This window comes from Cinclus cinclus, chromosome 10, assembly GCF_963662255.1.
Source record: "Cinclus cinclus chromosome 10, bCinCin1.1, whole genome shotgun sequence".
Classification (NCBI taxonomy): Eukaryota; Metazoa; Chordata; class Aves; order Passeriformes; family Cinclidae; genus Cinclus; species Cinclus cinclus.
The window spans coordinates 17,778,928-17,798,212 of NC_085055.1; the positions used below are offsets into that span (position 1 = coordinate 17,778,928).

Genomic DNA, 19,285 nt, shown 5'->3' on the forward strand with positions numbered 1-19,285 from the left:
GGGATTTGCCCGTTCACGCGGTGGAGGGCACGGCCGCAGCCCCAGCGTTGGCAGCACCCTTCTCCGGTCCTTTCCTCCTTCATGCTTTCTTTCTCTTTTCTCCTTTCCTTCTTTCCTTCTTCTTTCTTTCTTCTTTCCTCCTCCTTCTTTCCTTCTTTCCTTCTTTCCTTCTTTCCTTCTTTCCTTCTTTCCTTCTTTCCTTCTTTCCTTCTTTCCTTCTTCTCTTCTTCTTTCCTTCTTTCCTTCTTTCCTTCTTTCCTTCTTTCCTTCTTCTCTTCTTCTTCTTTCCTTCTTTCCTTCTTTCCTTCTTTCCTTCTTTCCTTTGGCTCTTTCTCATTTTCTCTTTTTTTCCACTCCCTTTCTGTTTATCCTTTCCCAATTTTTAATTCAGTTCATCTTTAAAAGAATAAGCGATGAAATCATATTGCTGTGGGCGAAATACCGATTAATGAATTCAATGTCTGTTCTAGAAGGGCCGCTTCCCCCTTAATATCGTTAATTCCTGGCTTCATTTTATAGGATGGAGGGCGAGGAAGCAGGGAGGGAAGTAAGAATGTCCCAGGAGACATTTGTGACGGTTGGGATGAAGTTCTGTATGCCTGCTGGTGTCTATCTGTTGGCAGACCCGGAGTGGGTCGCGCAGGGCCACGGGTGTTCCTCGTTTCTCCAGGCGTTCCTTGTTCCGCAGGCAAATGTATCCGGTGGTCCGAGCGACGGGTTCCTAAAGCCTCAGGGTCTCTGCTGCATTAAAACTCTCGGTGGAAATCCATCGTGTCACTGCTGGAATTAATAATCTCTGGTGTTTTTACTAGCAATTAACGAAGATTAGTCGCTTCGTTTAGAAATGGGGCCGTTAACGACGGAGGAGGTGGGAAGGAAGACGCGCGTTTCTCGTAGGTGACTCGCCGGTGTGCACGGGGACGCGGCGGGGCATTGCCACCGCTCTCCGACACGCGCCCTAAACTCGACGGTAATCTTTAAAGCCATAAATAAATGAGTAACGCCGCCTTTTCCTCCGGTCTCTTGGCAGGGAAGGACCGTCCCTTCCCAGCCGCCGTGGCCCGCTGGAAGGAGCCCCCGGGCCCTGCGGTCCGGGGCCCGTAGCCCGCAGCCGCTGCCAGCCCCAGGAGCGCAGATGTATCCCTGTCCTGGCTCGGGGGGCACGTGTCAGTGCGGAGCGGCAGCTGTAGGATCGCTTACTGCAGGATCTGGTAGTAATCAGAAAGGTGAGGAGTTAGCGAAATACATGTTGTATTTATTGCCAGTTTACAGGGAGACAGAGGGCGGCCGATGCCGCAAAGTGAGCCATTTGTAGGGTTAAGTGTTTCAGCCCTCGCCCACGGGCAGCCTCGCCGGTTACGGGGAGATGGATTTCGGCCCTTCCCGGGACCACCTCCCACCCCTGGATGTTTGTTTGCTCCCTCTCTCGGCTCCCTTCGAGGCGGCTGTGATGAGCTCTACCTCCGATTTTCCCACCACGGAAATGCTTCGCCGTTCCCCTCCAGATTTCTCTTCCGTCCGCGGCGTTGGCACAGGAGATCCCCGAGGATGTAACCCTCGGAGGAAGCTTCCTTAGGACTGGCAGAGGCAGAGTGCCCTCCTTTCCCCCCGGCCCGCTCAGCGGAGCTCGAGAGTGGTCCCGGACTCGGCTCGGGGGACCCGGGGTGTTCTGTCCCCTGTTCCCGGCCTTCTGCAGAACCTCCTCCCGTACTGAGCTGCCCCTTCTGCGACTGCCAGGCGCACTGTGCCTGTAAATTAATGAAAACGTAACAACTCAAAAAGGAAACGAAAAATAAAAAAAAAGAGAAATGGTGCTGAAAAGTGCGGATAGGACATAAAAGTGATGGGAAAAGGTTCAAAGCTTTCAGTGATGACTTTTCAACCTTTATTTATGTGCCTATTAATGCAATATCCATCATGGAGATACGCATCTTTATCCTTTTCAACTGATATGCTGGGAATCAATTGGATATGCAGATTACATTTCATAAGTTTCCAAATGTTAATCTCCCCGGCCTTTTGCTGGTAATTTCTTTTTTTTTTTTTTTTTTTTTTTTTTTTTGCCAAATAGTATTATGTTTCTGCTACAAAAAAAAAAAAAAAAAAACAAACCAAAAAGAAAAAAACAAACAAATAAACAGAAAAACCCCTCACTAAAAATAATTAATCTTTAGGCTACTTGTCTCGATTTATTGCTAAGGCTTGGGCCCAGAAACCAGCCCCTCCTGCGCGCTCCAGCTCGGGTCTTCCCAAGGTGTCGGCTCCCGGTCCGGGCTTCTCCGGCGCGGAGGCGTCTGCGGGCTCGGGCGGCCCTCTGCCCCCGCAGCGCGGTGCTCTGTGAGCCGGGGAAGGTGTCCGAGCAGTATTTTACCCTTCTAAACTAAGGCTGGTTCCCTCCCGACCTTACAGCCTGGTGGCCGGGGAAGCATCCCGCTGATCCCACTGCCACGTCCCGCTGATCCCACTGCCACGTCCCGCTGATCCCACTGCCACGTCCCGCTGATCCCACTGCCACGTCCCGCCGCGTTCCCCGGGTGGCTGCCGCAGAGCGCGGCGGCGGGGCTCTTTTACAGCCCCGGCTCGATGAGTAATGTCCCCCGGACACCCCTGGGTCCATAAGCGGGGAGGGGTGATGTGCAAAAATAGGGTGCGGAGCGGCTTTTCTCGAAGGACTCCATGGCGGAGCTTGTTTCGGAGAGCGAGGCTGGGCTGTACGGAGCTGCCTGTCGCTGTGGCTGCCGGCGGGGTGTCGCGGGATGCCACCACCTGCTGCCTCCCTACCTGCCCCGCTTTCCGTCCCACCACCCCCGACGCAGGGGATTCAATAATCGTTCATATTACATTGGCGCCAAATTACCTTTTTATAAAATTATAAATTACAAAACAGCACTGAAATTTCTCTTCTGTGGCATTTTACAGATCGCCGTCCTGCGCGGGTCACTCTCATCCGAGCCCGTCGATACCGGTTTGGCTTAAGGCGTCTGTGGTCCGTGGCATGCCCCCACGCCTGGCTTGCGGTGGGGAAGGATCCTCCTAACGCGGAGCACACGCTCGGGGCGGGCCAGCGGTTCCTGGAAGCCCGCAGCCCCAGATCTGCAAGCACACAGGGCACAAGCTCCTCTGTCCTCACCGGCGGGCAGCGGCTCTCGGGCTCTACGCTGCCCGGGAGGCCGTGACCCGGAGGCAGAGGGTCCCCCAAAAACACACAGCCGCCCGCTCTGTGACGGGGCGGGGGGCGGGGGAAGAGGGAAAACTGTGCGAAGGGAAAGCCATGAGGCAGCGGGTGAAGCTGAACAGGGCAGCCTCGAGGGTCTCCTCGGCCGGAGACCCAAACCCAGAGGTTTCTTTTTGACTTGTTTATGGCGAGGACAGCGTGGAGTACGAAACAGCAGCTACAGGCGTCCATACATACTCAATAGTTATGCCAGTCTTGACTTTCTTCGTTCTGTCTTAGGGTTTTTAGTGTTGATGTTTTTTCGATTTTCTTTCTCTCTCCCTCTCTTTTTTCTCTTCCTCTCCTCTCCTCTCCTCTCCTCTCCTCTCCTCTCCTCTCCTCTCCTCTCCTCTCCTCTCCTCTCCTCTCCTCTCCTCTCCTCTCCTCTCCTCTCCTCTCCTCTCCTCTCCTCTCCTCTCCTCTCCTCTCCTCTCCTCTCCTCTCCTCTCCTCTTTTTATGTATCAAACTGTAATATCCTCTTCACCTCCCTTGGAAATAGCGGGGGACTTCGTTTCGAAACCCGTACGAGAAATGAATTTGGGCGCGCACAACCGGAAACAGTGTAATTGATTTATTTCTAATAGAAGGGAGACCAACACTGTTTATCGTTCAGAAATGATTGTCTGTGTTCTTAATAGCTCTAATTTTCACTGTCCATTTGATGTGCTGCAGGTTTAATATAGAGCACTTACTAATCCAATTAAAAGTGCACCTGGCCTGGAAGAGCTCTGTAATTAGCAGGAGCGTTTTTAGCTATTTCCACTGGAAAACCGTGAAATCATCTCTGCTGGCCTAAAGGACTGTAATATGGGGGTGGGGGCGAGGAGGGGAGGGAGGAGCGGGGCCAAGCATTCGTGCCTAATCTTTTTGCCTTGAAATTTTCACAGTTCCCGTTCAGGAAGATGAGGCTGTTCCATCGCGGGGCACTCGGTGTCTGGTAGCGCAGGACCGCGAGGGCGAGACTAGGTGGGTTTCACACCGCTTTCCCCTGCCGTCCACGCGAGCCGGGCCCGGGAGCCTGTCCTGGGGAAGCGCGGCTCGGCTTTGGGGATGCGAGGAGGCGCTGGGGTGGCGGGGGCCACGGCAGCCCCACGGGGGGAACGGGGAACTGGAGCTGCGGGAGCCGCCAGCCCTGTCGGGGGAAGCGTCCAGGCCCCTGCCCCGACCTCCGGCCGGCAGCGATCGCCGGGAGCAGCGAGCCGGGAGCAGCCTGCCGGGATCGCTCCGGAGCTCCCGAGGAGGTTTCCGGCAAGGCCGGCACGGGATGTGGCTGCCGGGGCGGCCACGGGTGCGACCCTGGCTCCACGCAAAAACACGGGGCACGCACGTGAAGGCGCATCGTTAAAGGACGGGGGAAAACAGCTGAAAAACACTGCCAGGCTGGCTCTCCTGCCGGGATGAGGGGCTCCCCTCCTCCTCCTCCGCGGGTGAGGTGTCGAGACAGTCCCAATTCGCACCCCTCCTCGCGTGGACGAGGATTACTGCCCACAGCATAGCAATGGCACCGGTCGCGATGGGTAGGAAGGGTTTCTGCTCCCATGCTCGGAGCCGCAGTGGTAGCAGTGGGGAGTGATGATCCCCGGGCGAGGGGATGCTGTTAGCGCCCGGTGCTCTTCGTGCGACCCTGCTCCCCGCCGCGGGGTTCCCCAGTCAGAATTTAATTCTAAGGAGTTCCATCTCTTTTTTTTTTTTTTTAAATAACACATCTACCGAATTCCTCCCTGCAGTAAAAGGCGCTTGGCGAGTGGCGCGGCGTGGTTTGTGGGGCGGCAGCTCGGCCCGCACGGCTCCTGCCGCCCCGGTCCTGCCGGGCCACGGCCCCGGGCGCTCCCCGGATGCCGCACGGGCCCCGCCGCCGGACTCGGCCCGGCTCGGCTGGGCTCTCACTGGACTGGGCTCCACAGGGCTCGCTAACGGGTTACCCCGAGCTCAGGCCACCGGGGTGTTTGTACAACAACTACACTTTGTAAAATACAGGCTGACTTTTCACTGAGTGCGAACTTTTTGTGACAGCCTCTTCCTTGAGGTGCGGAAATGTTCCCGGGCAGCACTCGGTATTTGGATCTGTTGGTGTGCATTTGAAAGCGATGGAAACCACTCGGGTTGCCGGCGAGTGGGGCTGGAGAGAGGGACCACGGGCTAGAGCCGCTCCGGCTCTAGTGGGTGCCGCTTATTCTGCGGACCTCTCTCCACCTATTGCGGAGCAGAGCCCGACGCAAACCCAGTTTCCCCGGGGCCGTGCCGTGCTGCTGCCGGTCCCTTGGCGGCCGGTTCTCTTATTATTAAGGCTCTGGATTTCTTCCTAAATAACTGGAACCCCCGCCCACCCTGGGGCCGGCAGCGGTCCCGCAACGATCGTCCGGCTCGTAAAGTGAACGCGGACTGGGAGCTCAGAAAACATTTTCCCCCTTCATTTCAAAGGAGGAAACCTGAGCGATTCTCATCCTTTTGATTGATTAAGGTCCTGAATAACTTGAAGCTCGGGAGTGACAGTTCCTGAATAGACGATTGCAAATAAAGAGCCCTGTGGAAACCCGGGCTGGCACTTCGGAGTGTAAAGGAGGCGAGTTTGCTGGCACTTACCAAGTTATAAATAAAGGGCCGTGCACAATGGTACCTTCTCTAAGGACAGACAGTCTTTACAACACTCCTGGCGTCATATCCTGCTGTGGGCACTCCAGCTCCGAGGCAGACTTTACCTCTTTTATTTTTCCAGCAGTTTAGTTTGAATACTACAATAAATTCCTGGGAACAAACGCTTGTTAGTAAGACTTTAACACGCACCCCCTCGCACCCATACACATATAAACGCTCACGCACACGCGTGAAACGCAGGGACAGCCTTGTCCCATCGGTTTTTAAAAGCAAACGTCCCCACGGAGATCTCACTGCAGCTCTTGCTTTCAAAACCGTGAGCACTATCGGTTCCAGAGATGTTTCTTCTGGACGAAGAGAGTTTTCGGTGCAAAGTAAATAAGTAAAAGGAAAGAATGAAGGAGGAAGCATTTCTTTCCCTTAAAACGAAAAAGGTTGCTGCCCCCCCCCGCCCCCCCCCCCCGGCGCTGGTGCTCGGGGAGCAGAGCCAGAACAAAAAAACGCTTCATGGCAGGCCAGGCGGGGGATGTCCCGCGGAGTCCCGCAGTGACACGGGGTCCTGAGCTCCTGATGTCCAGGCCGGCCCGGTTGGAGCTTCTCTCCCGGGGCTGGGGCGGCCGTCGGGGTACCGAGGAGATCCCCACAGCGGCCGCCCTTTGCCGGCGGGGAAAGGGCCCAGCACGGCACTGCTTGCGGGGTCAGCGCGGGGCCATGCCGAGCCGAGCCGAGCCGAGCCGAGCCGAGCCGAGCCGAGCCGAGCCGAGCCGGTCTTGCCGCCGTCGCGCCGGCCGGGGCGATGCGCGAGAGCCGCCCGCTCGCCCAATCAGCGGGGGCGGCGCGGCCGGGCCGGACGGCGGTGGCCAATCGCGGCGGCGCCGCCGCCGAGCCGCGCCGGGCACGGAGCCGATAAATGCTCCCGGCCCCGCGGCCGCCGCTCCCCGCCGCACCGGGGACAGCGCCGCCGCCCCCCTTGCCCCGCCGCCCCCCCTCCCTCCCTCCCTCCCCGCGTCCAGCCGCGCCGCCCGCCGGGGCTCCGGCCCGGCCCCTGCCCTCCCGGTGCGGGGCAGCGCGGGTCACTGACAAAGGGGCAGCGGCGGAGCTGCCTCCTCCCCGCCCCTCGGCGGCATCCCCCACCCCCTCCGGGACCGCTCCTGATTCGGCGGGGCCCGCTGACAGCGCGGGTCTCCCCTAGATCAGCCCTCACCTGGATATAACCCTGCCGGCCGCTGCCGCCGCGATGACAACTCTGGCCGGAGCTGTCCCCAGGATGATGCGCCCCGGGGCCGGGCAGAACTATCCCCGCAGCGGATTCCCGTTGGAAGGTAAGGCCGCGCCTGTGCTGCTCCCGGTCGGGAAAGGGATAATCATTCCGTGCCGGGACGCCGGAACAAAGCGGCCCCCCCGGCCCGCCAGAAGTGGCGCACGGAGGAGTGCAGGACAGCGGCCCGGCTTCCCCCTGGGCTGTCAGAGCAGGTTCTGTCCCAGGACGGGCACGGCTCGGACCACCGTAGCCGGCGGCTCCGGCCTCGCACCCTGCGAGGGGCTCGTCCCGGGTGCGGGAGGAACCGACCGGGAGATCGGCAACGCAGCCGACCCCGGTACACTTAGTAGGGTGAAGGGGGGGTGATCCGGGGAGCCCTAAGTTCGGGGAAAGTTAGGAAAGAAATTAAACTCGAGTAAAAGCAGTGTGAAACGTAAAGGAAGTTTAGAACCGTGGGTCGGCTAGTGGCCGCTCTTAATCGAGGTAGCGGCGGTGCGAGGGCCCCGCAGTGCCGGGACCACCAGGCCCCTGCCCGAGGGAGCACGGGCGGCTGCGGCCGCTCCCGGGCCGCCGGGGACACTGCGGCCTTCCCGCACCGCTTCCCTTCCTCCGCCGGAGCCAGGCGGGCTCTGAAAGCCGGCTCCGGCTGAGTGCAACAGGTGAAGCCCACGGCCGCCTCCCTGCCCTGCCCGCCGGGCCGGCGGAGTCTCCGCGGGAGCTGCGGGCCCCAGGCGCGCGGTGAGGCGGGCGGGGGTGAGTTACCTTATAGAAAAGCAACGACAAAAAAATACTAACAACAACAGAAAAAACAAACAACAACAACAACAAAAACACGCAGCAGGATCCGAAGGAGACGTTAACGCCATTTACCCCCCTGCCTCCCTTCCCTCCTTTTCTAGTCTCTACCCCTCTAGGCCAGGGCAGAGTCAATCAGCTCGGAGGAGTGTTTATCAATGGCAGGCCTTTACCCAACCATATCCGGCACAAGATAGTGGAGATGGCCCACCATGGCATAAGGCCCTGTGTCATCTCCCGCCAGCTGCGAGTGTCCCACGGCTGCGTCTCCAAAATTCTCTGCAGGTACCAGGAGACGGGCTCCATCCGGCCGGGGGCCATCGGCGGCAGCAAACCCAAGGTGAGCCCCTCCCGCCCGCATGGAATCGGGCAAACCCCGGTCGCGGTGGCGGGGAACGAGTTCCGACCGGGGCACGGCCCAGGCTGGTCGGCACCGGGGTTTACAGTCGGGACGGCGGCACCCGGGAGGGCCGGGGGGGACCGTGCGAGGCCGGGGGTGGGCAGAGATACTCATGGGGTACAGCACCCCCGCCGTGTCCCCGCCTGTTGCTCTCAAACTTCTTGAGGTTTTAGAAAATATTTTTGGAGTTCTTGGCAATAATATACTTTAAATTAAGGAAATGCTATTTTAAAAAATAAATAAACAATCCTCAAACGAAAATAGGGAGAAAAGGGCTATTTTTTTTATTTTTTATTTTTTTTTTTTAGCGCTTGGCTTCGCAGAGCCCGGCGTGCCCCACGCTCATTTTTCCCGCAGGAGGGCTCAGGGCTCGGGGCGAACCGGGACGCGATCGGTCCGGTGGTGGAGCTGACCCAGCACGGCTGGATCGGGCCCTCCCCTCTTTCGTTGAAAGCGCAACAAAATTACCTGTATTTCTGTCTGTCTCTTTACTGCTTCTTCTCCTGCTCTGTTTACTTTTTCTCTCCTCTCTAGAGCTGCGTGTATTTATAGCTACGCCACCGAAAAGTTAGCGCTAACAATAATGGAGGCGAACATTTCCCCCAAGATTAGGCTTCTTCTTCTCTAGCTTCTCTTTCCAACTCAAGCGAAATAAAGGCTTGAGTTTTTATTGGAAGTTGTTGCTAGATTCCCGCCGCTCCCCACCACTTCTTTGATTCTTCTAAAGTAGCAAAGCGATGCCCGAACTTTTCCTGTGTTATGAGTAGAGGTAATTTTTTATAAGCGTGCTACTCAAACGAAAGGCTACTGCCAGCCGGGAGATCGTTCTTGTTGTTTGATTTTAAAATCTATTTTAAAATCACGAGGCTGCCGAAGAAAAATGCCGGTACTCGAACCTCCCTGCGTTTTTATTACGCTGGTTTTTGTTCGGAACTACAAACTTTATTCAGCCGAAACTTTACTGACCTGGAGCTTCGTTGCCCGAAGTCCTCCGCTGGTCGCGACCTGGTTATTTTCTCGGCCGCACAGAAGCCGGTGCTGCCTAATTCGGAGTTTTCCATGCCAAGGGCTCTGTCCCACCTTCCCTGTAACCCTGGAGGATTTTCTGGGACGTTTCTTTTAAGGCGGAGTGTGTTCGTCTTTTGAGGCCCGTTATGACCTTCTGCGTCCCCTCTTACTTTACCCTGCCAGCACTCGGGTGTTTTATATCGGCGTTTCTAAGCGGGGCCGGTGTCGGCTCTCGCTGACGACGGTGCGGGCGGCTCCGAGCGCCCCGGGGCTCTGGCGGCGGCAGTCCCGGCTCCCCCGGCCCTACAGACTGTGCCCGCTCGTCTTGTCTTTACTGAAGCAGGTGACGACGCCGGATGTTGAGAAGAAAATCGAGGAATACAAGCGGGAAAACGCGGGCATGTTCAGCTGGGAGATCCGGGATAAGCTGCTGAAGGACGGGGTGTGTGACCGCAACTCGGTGCCGTCAGGTACGGAGCGGGGGGTTCGGAGGGCCCCGGAGGGTCGGGGGCGGCCCGGGGAGGGCGGCGCGGTACCCGGGTGAGCCCCGTCCGCTCGGGATCGGAGCCCACGGAGCGGCCGGCATTACAACGCGGAGCCGCTGGCGCGTCCCGGGAGGATTCCTGCTCTCGGCGGGGTGTTTTCAATTAAATCGCAACTGCATCTCCCTCCCCTCCTCCTCCCGACGCTTCCCCGCCGTCCCCTCCGGGCTGCTGCGGCAGGAGGGCTCGGGGCTTGCCCGAGACCCGGAGCTGAGAAGCCGGAGGTGGGGAGCAGCTCCCCGCGCCGACGGGTTGTTTGCGGAATGGGGCGGGGGGCACATGGAGCTGGAGCAGTATTTGTGAGCTGTCCGAGGGTCTTTATCACCCGCCATGCGGGCTCGGGACAAAGAAAGATTCTCGGGAATCGCTGTGCCCGTGCTGGAGTCCGGAGCGGGACGGTGCCCCGTGAAACCCCCGCGGGGACGGGAGAGGGCAGCTGCCTTCCCGAAGTCCCGACCGGCAGTGGCCGAGGGACACAGGCCAGTGGCACTGGTGGGGGACTCAGCTCCCCGGGCCGGCCGAGAGCCGCGGGGGGCTGCTGGGGACGAGCCGGTCACAGCTCTGCACTCCCCCCCTGAAGTGAGCTCCATCAGCCGCATCCTGCGGAGCAAGTTTGGGAAAGGCGAGGAAGAGGAGGCTGAGCTGGAAAGAAAAGAGGTGGAGGAAGGCGACAAGAAGGCCAAGCACAGCATTGATGGCATCCTCAGCGAAAGAGGTAAAGTCCTGTTTGCCCCTGCTCTCTGTGGAGCCCTGCGACGGGCCAGTGCCAGTCCCAGGTGCTGGTGGCTATCACTCCCTGTCTCCCAGAGGTTGTCCTGGGGCCAGCACAGCGGGAGGTGTAGGGCGAGGAGTGAGCTCTGACAGTCTGGCTGCCACGTCCCACCGCATCCCATTCCCCCACCGGAACGACCCTGCAGTGTGCAGGAGTGGTGCAGAGGCTGGAACAAAGATGGGAGTCACTGCTAGTTTGGCTTTCAATCAGCAGGGAGCAGGGAGGGTTGGAGCCACCACCAAGCCCCTGATCACAGCCGTGCAGGGGCTCCTTCCCCAAGCCAAGTGAAAGGCTGCAGCAGCAATAAGAGGGGTAGTTGCAGCGTAAGGCTGCGGAGCTTTAAGTCTCTGCAGTCTGAACAGGGCAGGGAGACACACGTTTTGTTTTTCCTACTCTTAAAACTGCTGGGAAGAGCATGTGTTGGTGTTTGGCCCGGGACTGCGAGGAGGTTGCAACCTGAACAAGGCGGAGGTGAAGGGCTGCTGCGGGGCACAGCTGCTGCTCCCGTTGAAGCCATGCCTGGCTCCCGGCTGGGCCAGGGTGCAGGGCCAGGCAAGGGCCCGGCCGGGCTGCCTCTGTGTGGAAATTGCTGCCCAGCACATGCACAGGCACTGGAGAAGGCGAGACAAAAGTACCAAATGAGCTGGTCAAACATTTGTACAACTTTTCCAGCTTTTACAAAGAAGGCCTTCTATACACAATCTACACTTGGAGATGAACTTGGAAAACAAAGAGGGGGGAGTCCATTGAAACTCACACTTTGGCTTTGCACAGACAAAGCTTCAGCTAGCAGCAGCTTGATGTGAACAAAAGAAGGCAACCTTTTTATAATTCAAGGAGAAAAGAAGAGAAAACAGCCCCACAAAAGGCTGAGAAAAGACATTATGGGCTTGCAATGAGGGATGAATTATTCAATGAGCCCCTAATAGCTGATGCTCCACGCAGTTTTATGGACTCTCCCTCGTGGAAAAAAATAGCTGTTTTTAGAAAGAAAATATTTATAGCATTTCTAGGCATCAAGGGATGCTGGTGCTGTGCAAGGACAAGAGAAATTAGTTCTTTGACAGTAGGACTTGTCCTTGTTTTGTTGGAACAAACCCCAAACCCTCCTAAAACTTAGTTTACAACTGTTAATCAAACTTTCAGGGAAGCCTCATCTTCTGTTTGTGTTTGCAATGAGGTGTGTAATAAAGACACACAGAAGATGCAAACAAAATTAGAGATTTTAGGGCCAGAAGGGACAGTTCGATTGCCTGGTTTAGTTGCTCCCATATGATGGGTCCAGAGTTTTCTCCAGCATCTCCTTCAACAGAGGGTTTTCCAAGAGGGATGTGCACTAAGAGAAAACTAGATAAATTCATTGCCCTAGTTGTTAAATAACTAACTTTGCTGCCTTCTTGAACTTCTTGACAGAGATTACAAACAGAAGATAGTAAGCCTTGATAATATCAATGCTTTATGGAGCAAAGAGTGGTTAATAGAGACAGCAAGAGAAAAAATGCTGTTATCAATATAACTCATCCTTCTGTTTCTCTTTGAAACAGTCTTCGTGTTCTTTAACTGTCTGCCCTTTAAAGTGGAGCTCCTGATTTATTATAAATCAGTGTCTGGGTGCATGGCTGCCTGTCACCAGCCCAGAGTAGCCTCAAAACTCTTGCAGGAAAACCACTGGGGCTGGTGATGCCTTGCTGCAAGAGGGGCTCACTCGTGCCTCCCAGCACAGTCGTATGAGGAGGCTGCATTCCACCTCCTGATGTACACACTCTTTCACTTTCTGTGCATACGAGTGTCTAACTTTATTTGTTTTGAGTTCAATTATTAGCAATATTCCCCTTGATTACATGGGATAGTGTAGTCCTCTCCTGCCCTAGGCATGCAGGTTTTTGCTGTGTGAACATGACCGGACAGTTCTGTGGAACCTGCAGCTTTGGTAATCCCACCTGTGACAGTGGCTGGGAAGGCTTGGCAGTGTGAGGGAGAGTGTGCTCTTCCCCGCAACAACGCCTGCTCCTCCTCCCTGACTAGCAAGCTGTTGCTTAATCTCATTACTGGAGTGGCTGGGATGCTGCAGTGCGAGCACACGCTGCTGCTCCAGAAAACATTTGTTGCCATCCTTGTGCCCTGCATGTGCAGGAGTGTGATGCTGTAGGGACAACACACCAGTGAGACCATTAGAAGAAAAGAATAGCCATAAAAGAAGTCCACCACTACTTTCTGTATCTGACCAACAATAAACAAGTTCTGCTTCAACTCCCATTACCAGCTGAGGAGCTTTGATTTCACTCCATCTATAAAAACAATCCTGTTCTGTTACTAATATAACTGGCAGTGCTCATAAGGATTTTGATGCCGCAGGATCGTGTTTGCCAGCACCCACCAGCTTGGCTTCAAGGCCTGGTGTGGCAGAGGGTGCAGGCTGGCAATGCATCTCAGATGCCATTTCTGACACTCGGGTTGCTTTAGGAATGTCCAAAGGGTATCCATGTGCTGTGCAGCAAAGCCCTCGGGTGCTAGCTCAGTGCCGAGTGCTCTGTGTTAGAGAGGGGAAAGAGGTGTGGGATTTTGTGCAATATGAGGAGTTTTTGTAGCTCTGTTCTTGAGGGCTTGGGGTATCCTGGAGCGTTGGTGCCAGGCAAGGCTGTGGGATAGGTCAGACAGTGACTCCTGGGGCTGATCACGAAGCAAAGTATGGCTTTTCTGCTCGGGAGCACACATTAGTGCTGGACATTTGCTGGCGCTGCCTGAAATCCCCTCCTCGCTATGGGCCTTTGGGTGGCTCAAGGAGTGGCATTTTTTACGAGGACAACTGTTGTCATTTTAATGGTAACTAATTCAGGATTTAGGGAGTATTTACAGAAGAGTAGGATTAGGCAGAATGGAAACATGATACTTTAAAAAAAATATGTGATAAGAACAGTGTATCATTGGGATCTCTCCCACCATATATATGGGTGTAGGTAAACTTTTGGATACCTGGTGTGATTCTGTTTCAGCCTGTCTTCTTGGACACTTACACGTGATTCTCACGCTGTTTACAGATGCCACATGTGCAGCCCTGTACGTGCTGTATTTCAGTGTTTCTGCCAGCATCACACTCACCTCTGATTCTGGGTATATATTTAAAGAAAACTTGATTGTCAGAGTGTGTATCAGGAGGCTGATAGCTCTATATAAGCATATCTGTATTTCTGCATGTGTGATAATTTCTTCTTAAAGGCACAAGCCATAAATAAAGAAGATGAGAAAGTTTTGTGCCTTTATGTGGCACATCAGGGCTTATTTTTAGCATAACCACTACAGAAGAGGGAGTTGCTCGTACCTTTGGTGGGAGTTATATGCGGCATGGTTTGCTGACTAATCTGATAACTCCCCCTCCATCAAGTAGCTGTTGTTTTCTGGCAGGAGCCAGCGGCTTTCAGCACGGCAGTGCCGGGGCAGAGCTGGTCCCCGGGCCCGCTGAGCGGGCTGGGGCTGGGGCGGGGGCTGGGGCCGGGACCCCCCCGCCGACCTCAAAGGGGGCCTCTGTTCCCAGCCAGGGGAATTGGCCCCCGGGCTCTGTCCCGGCCGATCCTCCCCCAGTCATGTGCACCCGTCCAAAAAGGGCCCTACTCATCCCAAGCCTCTACCCTTGGCTGTACTGCGAGCAATTCAGGCTACAGCAGACTAAATTGCCTCCTTTATTTTCTTCTTACTTTCATCTTGGACCAAACCCTTCCCCCTTTCCCTCCCCTTCCTCTTTTCTTTTTTTTTCTGTGTGCCTGAGGCTCACATTAATACAATTTCGGCACCACCCCTATTTTAGTGTGTGTATGTGGGGAGTTTGAAGGGGTAGGGAAAAAAAGGACCTTAGCACAAAAGCCCTGCTCAGCAGCTCGAAAGTTCAAGCTGCTGCTGCCTCTCTAGCTGTGTGATGCTTTTCCTGTTTGTGAGTTTTGGGAAACATTTTTGCTTTGTACTGTAATGGAATTAGAGGACAGATGCTGACTGTAAATGGGACACGCGACTACCAGCCCCTAGCTTAAATATTTAGATGCAATGTTACAATTACTGACTTGATGCAGGAGGCTTTGAAGTGGTGGCACATGATCTAAAGGGTAGCTCGAGCTAGATGGGCTGGCAGATGTTTTGATTAGGGTTGGTCAGTATCATGCAGCCAGTTATTTTTAGATTGCTAAACTAATAAAGCCATTTTATTAAGGGAGAAGATTAACAAGGAGGCACCATATATCAGTTTTAGTCATTCATTTCTGCCTAGTAGACTGTTGGATTAGTGGCTGGAGCATGGGATGAGTCAGATGCTGAGTTAGACTTTGGATGCAGGGGTTGTCCTGGTTCTGCTCCAGTGTCCTGTCCTAAGGAGCAGACAGGAGGACTTAGGTGCTGTGTGAATTGCTGTTGTGGGCTGACAAGCACAGTTTATTCCCCTGCTCAGTGCTCTTGGTAAAGATTCACTTATTGAGTGAGATGTGATGGCTGTGGCTGCAGGCAGTTATCTCCTTGAGCCTAAAATTTCATGCAGTACTCTATACATTTGGTCACTAAGAAATCAACTCTTGTCACTTGAACAGTGTCATTTATGAAGCTCTCAGAGCTGACAAGAAATAGTACTTAATTAACAAAAACTCCCTTGTGAGTCCAGAATTTGGCTCAAGGGAGACAGTGCCAACTATATCTTCTGTCTGCCTTTTCCCCTTTCTCTTTCCTCATACCTTAATAGTGAGAGTCCAGGCCTGGGTAGAAAAGCCAGGTGTTGCACAAGTGCAAATTGGTGCAGGTGATTCCATGCAAAGCCAGCACAGCTTTGTTTCTTCTGCTTGACCCATCATCACTGTGGGGCTCCAGGCCAGGCTTCTGCTTCCAAATCATTATTCTGAGATAATAATAATAATAATAATAATAATAATAATAATAATAATAATAATAATAATAATAACAACAACAACAACAACAACAAGTGATGACCTCAGCAATGAATAATGACCTCACCATCAAGTGAGAGTGTGATGTCCCAGCATGCTGAGCGTTTTTAGAAAGGTGCTAAATGTTTGACTTTAGGGTGACTTCAAAGTGGAGTTTGCTCTTCCAGAGCTGCCGGGGGCAGTCCATTCCCTCCTGTCTTGAAGTGGGGGATTTTGAGGAGAGTGTTAATTGTCAGACTAACTTCAGGCTAATCATCTGACAAAAGCACCAGTAATATTTCCAGCTGTGGGAAGAAAGGGTGTTAATCTAGCAGCGACTCTCTGAAGTAATATATATACACATCATATCCTTGGCTTGAAATCATGATTTCATTAATGGATTTGAATGCTTTGCTAGGGATGCTTTCTTCAACTTGAGAGTCAGAGCCTGTTCAAGCAGAACTGCTGTGGGCATCCTTTCCAGTTTTTCTAATTACATATATCTAGAACAAAGCTGAATGTTATTTTAGCAAATGTCATGATTGCTTCACACACAGCAGTCGATTAACTTGAATTTGTACCCAAGTTAGCACCTTATTTGGTTGCTTTGAAAATCTTCATCTATTAGACTTAGAGGGTGTCATTCTGGAAAGACAGAGGTTGATTTCGGTATGCTAGGACTTCCCTGAGAATGTGATTTATGTGTTTGGCTTTCCAGATTCTCCTATGATTACAGAATCTGTAATGTCAGTAGGAATTTACCATAATAGACATCAGGCTTTTCTTGGAACGAGCTCTGTAATGTGCCGAGGAGCTGCAGCTCTGAGGAAAATCCTCATGTTTAGGACACAAGAGGGCTTTACTAGGTTGGGCATCAGAGCTCCAGTCCTGCAGATGTGGGACACGGTGCCGAGTCCCAAGGAGTCCCACTCAAAGAACCTATTCACGTGTGTAATGCTGCTCACGTGGGCTGGGGCATGCAGGAATGGGGCCCAAATTTGTTCTATTCTATTTGTTTGCAAAAAGTATGCAAAAGTTTGCACAAGAGCGTGACTTTAATCCCGAGTACAACTCTGGCAAAACTCTCACTGAGGGCAAGGATCTTTGTGTCTCAGTTTACACAGAGTGAGCAGTGGGATCAGAAGACAGAGGTTTTAATTAGATGAGAAGCTAATTAGCAATTAATGCTGTAAGTAAAAGCCAATACCGATACAATTCTTAAAACAAATAATTTCACGTGTCTGATTTTGAATAGTGATTCTCTGTTATATCATGCAAAGACAACACTTTTATCTAATGCTTATTTGGGGAACATTTAGTCTGGTTTGGGTTTGGGTTTACTTATCGATAAGGGTTAGGACAAGGTTTAGGAGAGGGAAGCCAATAAAGCTGATAGTGATAAAATATCATGAGTCCCCAGAGCTGTGTAATAAAACTGCATTGGGAAATGAAGCAGAACTACAAAGTGCTTTCTGGTTAATTTAAGAAGAAATTGAGTGAAACACAAAGCAATAAATCAGAACAAGCCAGTCAATGTGAATTTCTCCATGTAAATGTCACTTTAAATCCTATGTAGCTAACATATTTGGCCAGAGAAAACAACAAAATATAGAAATAAAAATGCAGGATATTTCCAAGTGGTCCCTGAACGCTGAGCTCTCTGGCTAATAAAAATGATGTAGAGTAATGTAATTCACCACAAGCCCTTGTTTAACGTAGTGTGAGTGCGGCATTTCACTTTGCTTGCCCTGGAGTACTCCTGCCCCATGCTGTTAAACTAATTCAGTTTCAATCGCTCAGCCCAGAAAAAAAGTGAAATGTAATGAAATTAAAACTCACTGAGGACACATTAAAGTGTGTCAAGTGCTGAGATTATTTAGTTAGGGGAGTTTGATGCGATTGTTGACAGGTCGTTTATTCATCCCAGTAAATAAAGATTCACGAACTATTAAGAATGTGCATATATAACTAGTAAGACAGTAAAAGGCAATTAAGCAGTCAGTTTAATGTCTTATCTTGCTGGTTGCCCTACAGTTGTTTTACAACTAGGAATTAAAATTTGAAAAGAAAGTTTTCAGTGTCCCTGGCCAAATATTGATTAAGTAGTTGTTTGCTGATGCCATTGTGGCACATAAAAAGGCCAGTGGTTCTGCCCCTTGTTGTTCATCTTCCATTGTTGCTGATTCTTAACCTCGGAGATCAAAGGAGGATCATTTCAGTTTATCTGTCTTGGAAAATCCTTCTTTGCTCCTAAACCCGTATGGATTAATGGCCAAATTGTCCTTAATGAGATGTGAAATTTGAATGGAATCCTTATTTTGCATGATCTGTTGAATGTATACACTGTATGCTCTTATAGTTTTGTGTTTTCTTTTTTCTTTAGCATTACTGGATTTGATTTTGTTTTAATCACTTTATTTTTAGTATTCAGTGCATTGAAATATTACTATTGTAGCAGGTAACATACAATGTATTTGACTGAATTTTGCCAAAACTAATTTTGTTGCATGTAGTCTTTTCGATGAATGTAGCCTAAAGGGGGGAAAAAAGTTGTCTTTGTATACCAAATAACATGAGAGATAAATAGTTCAAGGCTGCCAGTAAAAGAAAGGGAGCTTGAAGAGCCAGCCCATTTTCCACACTGGGCTCTCAAAATATAGGGGACGCAAACAAGCTGGCAACATTTGTTTGGTCATTTTCTTCAGTTTGGGTTTTATGGATCCTACTTGCCTCAGCTAGGATGGTTGTGTTGTCCCTTCTCCCAAAAAGAAGGGAAGTTGGATCGACGAGGCTGCACAGAAAAAACAAGCAAGAGCCCTCGAGAACAATCAGTTCCTTGTTGCACAGAAAGCTATATTTACTTCAGAGATAGTAAAATGTATCCCATCACATCCTCAGTAGAAGAGGCTGTGCAATCTGGATGTGTTTCCTTGTCATTATGTTACGAGTTTTCATCTGAACTGTGAGGTATGGGAGTATTAGATCCAGGTCCCACTGCATCCACTGACAATAGAAATTTAGCTTCACAGACTGCAGTAAGAAGCCTGGTGAAACCAGAAAGCCTCTCCTGGTGTTGCATTGATTTTTAGGTGGGTGGGTGGGTCTCCTCTGCTGTTGTGAAAAACAGCACAGTAAAGGATAAGACAGAAAAAATTGAATCAGAATTTTCTAATTACCTTTTAAAATACACTCTGCTTCCTTTCTGTCTGGTTATTGCTGGTTAAAATATCATTCTGTGCATGCTTTGCAAGTACTCAGCTACTTTAGGAGACATGTTGTCCCAGAGTAAGAGCTAATACTCTTTGAAAGCATTTTAGATACAAATTTTCTCCAGGTCCATGGATTCACCTTTTTTGTTTCCATAGAGAGCTGTGGTGAGCACAGCAATATCCATGCTACCTTTTGATTTTTTTTTTAATAGATATTTGCCTGAAGACTTTCTGCCAAACATGATCAATGTTTATATCATGTACAAGCCCATATAAGGACCAGTCTTAAGCATTTTTATATTTATGATATGCCTAAGGTTGGCTGTCTGATCTAAAATTCACTAAATAGTAATTTCTTTATCAGATATATTGTCACATAGATCACCGTGGTTTGAACAGTATGAGGAATAAACTGTCTGTGGCTGACAATTCTGCAAACAGACAGCTTATTCAGCCTCTGTCAAATCTTATTCACCTTACTTAAATGAGCAGGACTGTTCATGCCAATATAAATCAGAATCTCTTCCATATACTACCCTGGAAAAGCAATAGCAACCACATTTCTTTTGGCAAAATTACTCTGCACTTTG

At 51.7% G+C, this 19,285-nt stretch overlaps 1 protein-coding gene across 5 annotated transcripts in view; it reads left to right on the forward strand.

The window, feature by feature from the left end:
* The first annotated feature begins 7,047 nt into the window (after nucleotides 1–7,047).
* Nucleotides 7,048–19,285, forward strand: part of PAX3 (paired box 3) — a 74,572-nt gene continuing 62,334 nt past the window's right edge. For 3 of the 5 annotated variants that reach the window (XM_062499153.1, XM_062499154.1, XM_062499157.1), the window contains exons 1-4: nucleotides 7,048–7,132; nucleotides 7,971–8,206; nucleotides 9,615–9,744; nucleotides 10,397–10,531. In XM_062499153.1, coding sequence (XP_062355137.1) covers nucleotides 7,048–7,132; nucleotides 7,971–8,206; nucleotides 9,615–9,744; nucleotides 10,397–10,531 — 586 coding nt within the window. The remainder of the gene's footprint in view (nucleotides 7,133–7,970; nucleotides 8,207–9,614; nucleotides 9,745–10,396; nucleotides 10,532–19,285) is intronic. The other 2 variants (XM_062499158.1, XM_062499155.1) reach the window with 2 other exon arrangements.